This window comes from Notolepis coatsorum (genome assembly GCF_963971535.1).
Source record: "Notolepis coatsorum genome assembly, chromosome: 5".
Lineage (NCBI taxonomy): Eukaryota > Metazoa > Chordata > Actinopteri > Aulopiformes > Paralepididae > Notolepis > Notolepis coatsorum.
Window position 1 is genome coordinate 176,561,916 of NC_140169.1, and position 11,996 is coordinate 176,573,911.

General features: G+C 48.4%; 1 protein-coding gene across 1 annotated transcript in view; it reads right to left on the reverse strand.

The window, feature by feature from the left end:
- arhgap15 (Rho GTPase activating protein 15) overlaps positions 1 to 11,996 on the reverse strand; it is a 228,375-nt gene that overhangs the window by 144,227 nt on the left and 72,152 nt on the right. The window contains exons 8-10 of the mRNA XM_084315160.1: positions 7,900 to 7,998; positions 5,979 to 6,056; positions 3,317 to 3,451 (exon numbers count right to left, since the gene is read on the reverse strand). Of these exons, the coding sequence (XP_084171286.1) occupies positions 3,317 to 3,451; positions 5,979 to 6,056; positions 7,900 to 7,998 (312 nt within the window). The remainder of the gene's footprint in view (positions 1 to 3,316; positions 3,452 to 5,978; positions 6,057 to 7,899; positions 7,999 to 11,996) is intronic.

Genomic DNA, 11,996 nt, shown 5'->3' on the forward strand with positions numbered 1-11,996 from the left:
AGGTGGTTGATTCCCTGGTGTGTTGGAGCAGTGTCAACTCCCGGGTTCACCGTTTGAGGGTGCCCCTGCACGTTCATGACGTCTGCCAATCGTGTCAGCCTTCTCTGCCTCGACCCCTCTGGGTGGGGGTTGTTAAATGGAGGCTTGGTCATGCAACACCGCCAGCTTACGCTCCTTCCGCCGGGGCGGCTGTGTTCAGCTGTCCCCTCTGGCGCCTGTCTCGTCCGCAGTCTCCAGGCTAGGGTTAACAGCCTGTTGCCTGGTTTTTCCCCGGTGCGCTGCCTGCTTCCGTTGGTTAACCTTTTTTGTGTGCTTACGGCCATGCTGACTGCCTATTCTGCAGGGTCAGTGTGCCAGGCGGTGTACTATTGGGGGGACGGGGCCCGCTCGGCTTACGGCCATACCGACCTGAACACGCCCGGTCTCGTCCGATCTCGGAAGCTGGGCAGGTTCTGGCCTGGTTGGTTCCGCCTGGGAATACCAGGTGCAGTAACTGAGGGGCCTTTGTCCGAATACGCTGGCGATGTGGGGGGCGGGGCACTACGTGCCCACCTGGTGGGGTCTTGATGCTGGCATCATGGACTTCTCCGGGCCCCCATTCCAGGGAGTCCAGTCCTTTTGGTGGGTCTGGGTCTTCCTTCGTGCTCCGCTGCTACGGCCTTGCCACGGGGTTGGGTTTGCCCTTGACCCCGTGATTCTGGGGGCAGTAACGAGGTTGTTCCTCCGTTCGTTCCCGGGTGGCATGCGGGTTGTGCGTGTGTGTAGTCGTGGGGTCAAGCCACGGTCTGCTCACCCTGTGCGTTGAGTTGCTTGAGTGCCTCTTCGCACGGTCGGGTCCGTCGCCCTCCCGTGACGTCCCTAATAGGGGGGCTACCCTCCATTAGGGGGGGTCGGGGGGGCTCGGCCCTCCCTGTTCTGATGGTTTTGGGGGGCTGTCAGCGGGGTGTATTTGTCAGCCAAGTGGCTCCGCTTGGCCTCCCTTGTGCAGTAGCGATGCCAAGCTAAGCCACTAACGATACAGAACGTTAGGTTATGACTATAACCAAGTTCTGTTAGTTAGGGGCGATGCTTGGCATCGGACGCCGCTGCAGCCCTTGTCCTCACCTTGTGGTGAAAGCTTGGGAAGGAGGAGAGCAGGTGACCACACACCTGCTTATGAAGGTAAGCTGATGAGGGGTGTGGTCAGACTAATACTGGTATTAGAGGTACATTTGTGGTTTATTCAGTACGCGTGCACGTACGCGAGATAGTGCAGTAGCGATGCCAAGCATCGCCCCTAACTAACAGAACTTGGTTATAGTCATAACCTAACGTTAACTGTGTCCTGGCTGTAGCATTGTAGAACCAGGTTAACTGCGTCCTGGCTGTAGTAGAACCAGGTTAACTGTGTCCTGGCTGTTAGTAGAACCAGGTTAACCGTGTCCTGGCTGTAGCATTGTAGAACCAGGTTAACTGTGTCCTGGCTGTAGTAGAACCAGGTTAACTGTGTCCTGGCTGTAGTAGAACCAGGTTAACTGTGTCCTGGCTGTTAGTAGAACCAGGTTAACTGTGTCCTGGCTGTAGCATTGTAGAACCAGGTTAACTGTGTCCTGGCTGTAGTAGAACCAGGTTAACTGTGTCCTGGCTGTTGTAGAACCAGGTTAACTGTGTCCTGGCTGTAGTAGAACCAGGTTAACTGTGTCCTGGCTGTTAGTAGAACCAGGTTAACTGTGTCCTGGCTGTAGCTTATGGCAGATCAATCAGCATGGATTGTCTGTAAACTTTAATACATGGCAGTTTGGTTTGTTAGAACAGACTGTAATCTTATGCTTATGGCAGATCAATCAGCATGGATTGTTTGTAAACTTTAATACATGGCAGTTTGGTTTGTTAGAACAGACTGTAATCTTCACTTGTTTATGGCAGATCAATCAGCATGGATTGTCTGTAAACTTTCACTTGCTTATGGCAGATCAATCAGCATGGATTGTCTGTAAACTTTATGCATTGTTGTCACTTGCCATATCTTGCTATGCTCGCTCATGCCTGTATTTTTTATGTCCGTTCTATTTTATAATTTTTATTTTATTTTATTTTATTTTTTATTTTACTATTTTTAAACTGAATCATTTTAAACTATTTTTACTATTTGTGTTACTGAAAACTGTAAGCGGAGAGCCTATTGGGATGCTAGATCCTAATGTGAAACACTGTGATTCTACCTGTCTATCTTTTTATGCTCGCTTATGCCTGTATTTTTTACTGTTGTGAAGCACTGTTGTGAAGCACAATCCACAGTTAAACAAGAAACTGTGAAGTTGCTCGGGAGGTAGAGCAGTCGTCTGGTAATATGGAAGTTCCCGGTTCGATTCTCACTCCTCCCGGGCAGCATGTCAATGTGTCCTTGAGCAAGACACTTAATCCCCAATTGCTCCCGATGAGCAGGTTGGCACCTTGCATGGTTGCCTCAGCCGTCTGTGTGTGAATGTGTGAGTGAATGGATAAAATGTGAGGAACAAATTGTAACGCGCTTTGGATAAAAGCACTATATAAATGCACCATTTACCATTTATAATGAATAACAATAAGAAGAATTCAACAAATTCCCCTCCACTTTATTGTCAGGGTGTCATTATTGTAATGACTTGAGTCACCTGGAATTACTGCTTCCTTCATTTCAAATTAAAACATTTTTGTTCACATTTGGCTATTTCAGAACCTGGGAGGCTCCCCTCTGCTGCTATGCACAATAATGCAAGCATTAACTTTGCTTAACGTCTGAATTCTCTCTCTCTCTCTCTCTCTCTCTCTCTCTCTCTCTCTCTCTCTCTCTCTCTCTCTCTCTCTCTCTCTCTCCCCAGCTCTCTGACTGAGAAATAGTTTAGTCTTTAACTCAGCTGCCTTAAGGGACAATATTTCTAGAGGCAAACAGAGGCGCACACTGTAAACAGGATTAATGCTAATACGCCGCGGGGCCAAATGAATGTGTTACTATGTAAAACGCAGGGTAGACTGCATAAAATATGGACTTGGCTGAATATCAACTACCATTCTGACACATTCACTTATAGCATCACCACGATATCGGGTCTGTTAAGAAGAGGTTGATGAAAACTAAATCCAGCAGCAAGAAGTGAGGGAGGGGGGGGGGGGGGGGGGGGGGGGGAGTTGTTGGGGGGGGGGGGGGCATCATTGAGGCCAACACACTTGAACAATGGAAGTGAATGCAAGGTGACTGCAAGCTTTGCCTAAATGGCAAGACTGACAAAAAAAAAAAAAAAAACGGCGTTGACAAAGGAGAAAAAAGGAAAAAAGCAGCCTGTGCTTCTATACTCACTTAAGGCCTCGACGAACGACTCAAAGAACCGAAAGGGAAACAGCGGCTCTGGCAACTCGCGGAAAAACATCTTGAGCGCTCCGGTGACAACATGGATATCCTCCCATTGGCTGTGGTCCAAGTCCAGCTTCTCCTCTGGAGGAGAACACCAGCGTGGGCCGGGGACAGCAGGGGAGAGAGACAGAGGGACACACAACACAGCTTTGATTGGGAGAATTAGCCGGGGCTAATTACTATGCTAATGTTTACCTGCTAACAGCGGCGCTCGCTAACCGCCCGGGTCCTTTCCCCTCCCCGGTTAGTTACCCAGAAGGCCTGGCTCGTACGCTGCGCCACATGTTTTTCACTTCTCTCCCCGTTTGAGGCGATACAAGCCTCCGCTGAAATCATTCCCGTTTTTTAATAGAGTTGAGACCGCGAGAGCCCCCCGGTAGTGACACAGGCCATCAGGTAGGCAAGCGATTCTCACAAAGCGCTGGCTCACAGTGCCACCGGAGGGAGGGAGGAGGAGGAGGAGGGAGGGAGGGAGGAGAGGGGAGTGTGTATGTGAGCCAGCGCCAAGCTGACAGGCCTGGAGGAGGTGTGAGGAGGACAGAATGCTTTTCTCCTGCACACAGTCACGTTGGATGTACATTGTGCTGGAAATAAGCCAATTTCACCTAGTGAGACTATTACCCTTTACAAGATAATAATAATCATCGGGTACCGGGGGGACTCGCCGAAACATTTTCATGGATATAACCCATTTACACAGGCTGTGGTCTAATGTGGCCTATGCATTTTTTTCAGATGGCTCTGACGAAACCGTGTAAACTATAGTGTTCTGTACGACTGTACCCTTAACGTGTACAAAATAGCATTTTAACTTGGTTGCTTTTAGGTACCCTTCAAACACCGCTAGTCCAAATCTTCAGTCAGTCTGCCTCTCCAGTTGGTCCACTTGACACCTCTAAGCTACTTGCTAATCAGTCCACTGCAGGCCTAGCCTGACACACGGTCTCACTTGGGAAAGGGAGTCTTCTCCCTTTGGAATGTACTCCGAGTTCAGTCGCAGAACGTAAAATAAATAGAATCGACTCCCCCGGGCTGAACTCAAACGCGGTGCTATGTGATTCTCTGTAGTCTAGCTCGCCTATGATAATGAGATGACAGTGAGTATTGTAAACGTCCCTCTGCCTTCACAATGTACGGCTCTCCCTGATACAGTGGGAGGTGGAGGAAAAACACAGTATCAAAGACCCAATCCTCGATCAAAATGTAAACAAAAGGGAAGCCCCACCCAACCACTGGAAACTAAAATACGGTGCTGGAGGATTTCCTTACTCGCAAAGCTCTTGGATACAAGGACTGATGGTTAGATTCCCCATCTACAACTCAAACTCTTCAAGAGAATAGTGTGAACACGCCTGCAGAGTTTAAACCGTGAGATCAAAAACCCTGAGTGTAGCTTTAAGAACAACTGGGTGGGAGAATGTACTGTAGGCATATGGTGTCACCATGTCAGAATGCTTGGCATGCCGGAAATGCTGATGTCACTCTCCTCCAGTGTCTCGTGTCACCGTCCATCTTCCAAGCACTGGATCACAAGGTATTTAATAACAAAATAAACTGAACTGTATGTTCCAAAGAAAGTTATAGTATAACATCCATTACTGTCTTTCATTTTTATCTCTTTACAACAAAAACAATAATAACATTTCAAACATCTCCAATTAGGACAGAGAGGTCTTATGGTCCTGTCTTCTGTCATCTTTGTCTAGACGAGAACAGACGAGTGTTTGTTTGTTGGAGAAAATCCCTGTGGCCTCCTGCCTCTCACAAGGAAAACGTTGGGTAATTTCATAGACCGAGGAGATTCAATGGGCATAATTCAAGCTTGCCTGTCTCAAGGGGGGAGTGTTTATCATGGCCAACATAAAGGCCTCTATTCTTCAGGTACATCATCGTTAGACTGGAGCTCCTTTGCCAAAAGTCTTCATGTGATCAGCGGATGTCTCTAGTTATTACCGACTGGTTAAAGGCCTAGAGCTGCATCTAAAGTGTAGGAATGACCTGGGATCAGACTGCTCGGGTCACATGACCACATACACGTCATTGCAACTGGTCTCAGAGCACTCTTGATTAATACAGGCCCTACATGTATAAAGCTTCATATATAGTAGCATTATACATGTACTATAATAAAACATAATAGCAATGGTCTCTGTCATTGTGCTTTATGAATGTAACTCCCAGAGATGTAAAAGTAAGCTGAAAATGTGTTTAGTTTAGTTTAGTTTAGAATGCTTAGAAGATTGTGTAGGCTACCATGCTAGCAAAACACCACCCCTCCTGTTTAGTTGGGGAAATCCATTTCAACTGTACAACTAATTATAAATACCTCATATCCAGGATAATGTGTTCTGTGATGGTTGTATCCAGTAGTAGTCCCCTAAGTCCCCAAGTCATTGACAGGGAAAATCTACTTAGCTGTTACAAATCTAACACAATCTGGTGAGATAGGCTTGACTAACAGATTAGTCGTGGTGTTTATTCAGGCGATATTGTTGCATTATGGTATAAAACAATATAGCCACAGACATACCCTGATATAGAGCAGGCTAATATTGCACACAAGTACACGACTGACAGCTGAAGTTGTGCCTCATTCCATGCGACCAACCTTCGTCAACCATGAACCGTAGCTTCTGGATAGTCGCTAAATTCCCGCTGACTCTGTAGATTCCATCGGTCTCCAGACCTGAAAGAGGTATAGTGTTACATTGCATACAAAAACAAAGACGTCTGCAGTATATAGTATAATCAGCCGGCATACAAACAGAGCACGGAAATCAATTAGGGGACAAAGATAATCAATACGATTGTACACAGCTCTCCGGTTTCACATGCACAGTGTCCATGTTGACTGCTGCATAACGACTTAGTGAGCCTAGGCAGGGGCTTGGGCTGAGATGCCATATGGCTCCATTTCCCTGCGAGATTTTGAGGACTACTTTGATTATAGAGTATGCCTGCCATTCTGTGCGCCATCCAAGGACAAGAAAGGAGGCTGCCAAACCAACTCAATAGCAGTCGACAGCTTGTCGTGCTTTTCATTGCCCCCCCCCCCCCCCCTCCCCATTCTAAAATGGAACATTGTTTCTCTACACACCACATTCTGTGTCGGGAGGAATGTTCGTGTACTGTAAATCAATATCCAGTCGCTGAAGACTGTAAGTGGCGCACCTTTCGTTAATCGTGTAAAAATCTGTCGGATGGTTCGAGGGATGCCGCGACGTTCATCTCTTATATGTCTAGTTCATACAAATGAGATCTCCAGGTTATTTAAAAAACATTCTAACATCACCCAGTGTAGGAAAAGAAAAAGAGCGTGTGCTCTGTGAATACCCGCTCCGTGGCCTCAGGCATCAGAAGAGGCCGCCGTCATTCAAGGGACACTGTTGTCACTGCAAACTAACACTGCACAGAGGTACCGTAGCCGGGGCGACGTCTTCCTCGACCCTTTCTATTGATTGCGCTAATGAACGTCCAGATCCTTAGCGTTTAATGGTGGCATGAAATGTACTGTTGTCACTGTCGGGGTAACTTGAGGATATAGTTGACGAGGAAAGCAAAAGAGACACTACAGTGTCTGGTTTAAAAAGGCCTGCTCGCCGCGTCCCCTATAGTATAGCGGCCCTGATGGGGGTTTGAACTTACGGTTTCGCCTCTTGGCTTGTGCTTAAAAAGTTGTCAAAGTTTGTTTGGACGTTCTTTCTTCAAACACTTGCGTTCCTATTGCCCCCGCGCTGAGCTTTGTTTGTGTTGTAAGGTTTATTTTCTTACAGGCTGAAGTCCACATGGATCAATAAACATAACAGAGCCTTAAATCATAATCGCCACAGTTTAAAAGGAGCTCTTAATCAGTGTTATTTTCTCAGCAAGTTTATCGGGCCACCACAATTTTACCCCGAGATAACTAATAGTCCTGATCAAATGTTCAGCCAAAACCACAAACGGAACCCATTACACAAACACATCATTCACTCTCAATTTTCGGCGCGTTGTAAACAGTCTGAAGTGGACTCGGATTTGGACTGGAACCAAAAATGAGCGATTTGGGATGCAGGGGAGCGTTTTCCTCTGGGTTCAGCCCCTTCGCCTCGCCAGCTATGTGAGGGAGCCTGGGAAACTGCTGATCAGACACACTGCGGAGGGAACACTAAAAGTCAACGACCGGGACGCACTTCTTATAAAACAGCCACTTCGGACTGTGGATCTTGTCAAATGAGCTAGAAAGATGTCAACAACCGCGGAGAGAAAGTGTAAACATAAGAACACAAAAACGGCGGGAAACTCTGTGATTGTGATGCTGGGTCAGATGAAGCGGCGCGAGAGGTGGACGGGGCCTGTAGGTCAGGGACGTGGGGACGAGAGGAGACGTCAAGACAGCTAACGCAGGAGAAAGAGAAGGAGAAGGAAATGCATTCTTTGTGCCTTTCCCACACAGATATCGTGCATTTTAATCTCCATTCCCATACACAGCGGAAAGTTTGTCAAATGCTAGCTTTTGGTGGAATTGTACGAGAAAGAAAAAAAAATACCTCGTTTTTCGATGGATTCCATACAGAGCTTGACAAATTTTGGCACCGTGGTTCCTTCACGTTCACAAAGCGTCAACAAGTGGCACCCAAAAACTCGATCTGGGAGAGAGAGAGACGGTGGAGGGTTACAACCTGTCAACGTTGTAGTTAAAACTCTTATACCAACCATAGAAAACAAAAAAAATTATGTTATGGCAGAGGAGGGGTTAATGTCGTTTATACATTGTAATGCATCGATTACAATCAATACGAATCAATCGAGTGATAAACCTCTTGAGACATTGCATCCATAGCTTCTGTTTTGTTATATCACACGGTAGCTAGACATCAACGCTGTAAACAATGAAATATCTAATGGCTAGTTCACACACTTTGCCTTTTATCGCTAGAGATCTTTTCCCCTGTGACTTCAGAGTCTCCCACGTGACTTTGCCCTCTAATCAGAGGGCGTAGCGAATTCTCTTCCCTTATATGAACATTCCTATTGCTCCGTTACTCTTGTTTGTTTAACCCGGTGAATATAACCTCCCTGAACCTGTCCCAACAGCACAATACATTATAAAGTCTCTGAAGCTTCTAACCGTTGCAGAGGCCAATCAACGGCGCAGGGGCCCTTGGCCTCGATAAATCTAGGGTTCGCCAAGCGCACACATGGAACACAGGCTGATTTTCAAACTCTGCGACGAGGTGCTCTCATCAACGGGGCTTAGAGAGCGCCAGTATCGCGCCTCTCCAACAGCGCCGTCTCTCCAGCCTGTGGAACATCAAAGATCGCCCTCTCTTGTTTATACACCAGAGGGGAGGGGAGGGTGCACCAAATACATAAAATGACTGCGAGCGAGGCACCTTTGCATACAAAATACACTTCCCCAGCGCTCGGCAGATAAGCAAGGCGGAGAGGAGGGGGGGGGGCAGAGAAATGGAGCAAAATTACCCCTCCTAAAGGAATTCAAAGAACCCTCCCGTCGCATGGATTTAATTTGCATTCTGAAGAATGATAGGAAGGAGGGGGGGAGAGGAGAGGACCTGATTTGAGGAAGCACACTCTCTGAAGTGGCTTGCCCACCAGCTCTGCCAAAAAGGACAGTCTGGGGGCCACCTGCCCCATTCCTTAATCCACAAGTATTTCATTTATTCCATCAATAACGTCCTCTCCCTTTGATCTCGCGTTTGTCCCGTGGACACAACATTAAAGGCTCTCCTTGAAGCTGGGGGAAATTCCAAATACCGTTACCTTCTTCTAAGGATTGCAAATGTGCTTAAATATGCCCTTTAATGGTGTATTTTCCTTCAACCGTGAGCTCAATAAATTAGTTACCCCTTTGAGGAATGGATTCCGTTGGAAGTGGCCTGGATTGGCGTGGTTTGTTCGAGTGAGAATGTATTCAGTTCATTTATCTATCACTGTTGTTCTTTGACGTTAATATGTGGAGGCGGAGAGGTGATTTTTCACATCATTGTAAGAACTGTTGGTAGTAATTCCCTGGTAACAATCAATTAGGACAGAAATTGAGTTTCCAAAAAAAAAATAAAGAAGTACACAGTGGAGACTCTAAACAGCAAAGACTAACTCAGTAAAAGCATGGCACATGAAATAGACAAACTAAATGGTTTCTCTATAAATATTCAGAGACGCACTCTTTCGAAACTCATTGCCGGGATGTAGAATAAGCCGTCGTATTTATCCTAAATGCTTTTCGCTGTCTGAGCCGTGCCAGTGACTTCATGGTACGAGCGAGGTCAGGGAAACCATTACCACTAGCGTAAATAACAACAGTGCAAGCGGTGCAGTGCGCCCGGGCCCAGAGGCTGTCAAGGGCCCGAGTGGGAAGGCAATTCTTTGCCGCTTGCTTTACTATGGTAGGTCCTCTCACGTATTTACAGCTTCACACAGTCTTCTAAGTAACCATTTGACTCATTGTAATAGTATATTAGCATCTTCTGACCTTGTGTATTATAGCTATTGTGGCAGATCGGCTGGTGTGGTAATAGACGGCCGCCATGTGTCGGCCAAGGTACTGGGGCATATGCCCATATTAGGAGTTCCGGAGAAACTCCCGCCAGACCAGAGCGCATCAGCGCAGCTGAAGCGCACCTGTGCCAGACGCGCCCAAGACAGGTGAGCGCAATCACCACACCATCAGGGAAGATAGAAAATGGAGACAGAGTGACAGAATTAATTGGAGTGTTACGTTCCCCCCGGTCCTGCCTCACAGCCCCCACCTGTCCATGGACTTCCAACGCCTGCCTCCTGCCTCTCCTCATGTCTATTCTGCATTTGGGTTCTACACGCCACCATGCCATCTAAACGTGCCCACCCTAACAGAATGACCCAGCCACACCAGAACCCAGCGGTTAAGAGGAGAGACAGAGTGAGCGACGCGCTACTCATTCTGGGTGCCACGGTCTTGGGTGCCAACCCAGCTGCCGCTCCTGGTCTGGACCCATGGGAGGAAAGTCGCCTGGTCCGCAGGGGAGCTCCCGGCAAGGGACGGGGTTCCCGACGCCACAGCCACAGGGGGAGACAGCGTTCCCGAGGCCACAGGTCCACTTTGCCGCCCTGGTCAGGGTCTCCTACTCCGGAGGAGGTCCCTGGTTCCGACCCTACGCTCTGGGCCTTCTTTCAAGCCCGCCTCACCAGGGAGACGCCTGCCCGAAGATCTACGCCGGATCCCACTGCCGGTGGGACCCCAGCCGGGGGTCCTACGCCGGGCCCTGCCACAGAGGAGCCTCCAGCCCGGGGTCCTACGCCTGGTCCCGCCGCAGAGGAGCCCCCAGACCGGGGTCCTATGCCGGGTCCTGCCGCCGAGGAGCCTTCAGACCGGGGTCCTACGCCACGCCCTGCCGCCGAGGAGCCTCCAGTTCGGGGTCCTACGTGGGGTCCCGCTGCCGAGAAGATCCCAGTCCCAGGTCCTACCCCTGGGTTATCGTCTCCACCCCCCCACCCCCTGCTCCAGTCTCCCTCGCTCCTCTCATCGACCTCCCGTCCCCGGTCCCATTCCCACTGGTCCTTTTCCTCTACCCCCCTTCTCCTGTGCCCCTCCTGGCTTTAGGTCGCCGCCCTCCTTCCCCCAGCCCCTCTTCTCCTGTGCTGCATCCTACCCTCCCACCCTGCCCGTTCCCGGGCGGTCTGGTTGGCGGTCTGGTAGCCGTCCATTGAGGGGGGGTACTGTTACGTTCCCCCCGGTCCTGCCTCACAGCCCCCACCTGTCCATGGACCTCTACTGCCATCCTGTGGTCTAATTCACTTGGTGCATCTTTGTTGTTTTGTATTTATGAATTTCCTTTCTGTCCTCACTATTCTGTTGTCTGTGTATCTGCTGTCTGTGCTGTGTCCCATTGTCTAGTCTAGTGATGTCTCCCCTGTGTCTATGTGTTATTTAGTCTCATCATGTTTCAGTATTTTACCCCAGGTTGTTTAGTCTGTTCCACCCAGCTGTGTCTACTTCCCAATCAACCTCATGTGTCAATTAGTCTCTGTATATAAGTGTTGTCTGCCCTGCCTTCCTTGCTGGGTCATTACTCCTGTTACCCCTGTTACTGTTTCACTGTCCACAGTTGTGAGTAATTCTCTGAAGCATTTGTTATCTCTCACACAGAGAGAATAATTGTGATTCCGCGGTCGGGATCGTGCTTGCCTTTATTGAATTTGTGTAATTTCTAAAAGTGTATTTCCGTGTCGTTGTTTGCCCTGCAAACATTCTCTCAGTTCAGATTAAGACTACATTTGTGTTTTGGAGACTGTTGTTTCCCATTTCATTTTTACTGTTTCAAAGTGTTTTCGTGTCTTGACGTTTGCGGAGCTTGTTTCACAAATAACGAAACAGTCCATTGTTTGAGAACCAACACCTGCCTCCTGCCTCTCCTCGTGTCTATTCTGCATTTTGGGTTCTACACGCCACCATGCCATCTAAATGTGCCCACCCTAACAGGAGTAGCTGAGGTGAAACCTGTACGAAAGTGAGTAAGAAAGAAGAGAAGAAGAGGAGGAAGATTGCTGTCTGTGTGACCCCATGCTGTGTTTATCTGCTTTCGGAAGGAGGACCCTGCTGTGTGCTATATCCCCTGACCACATGAGAACCCGCCTGGGCATCGAC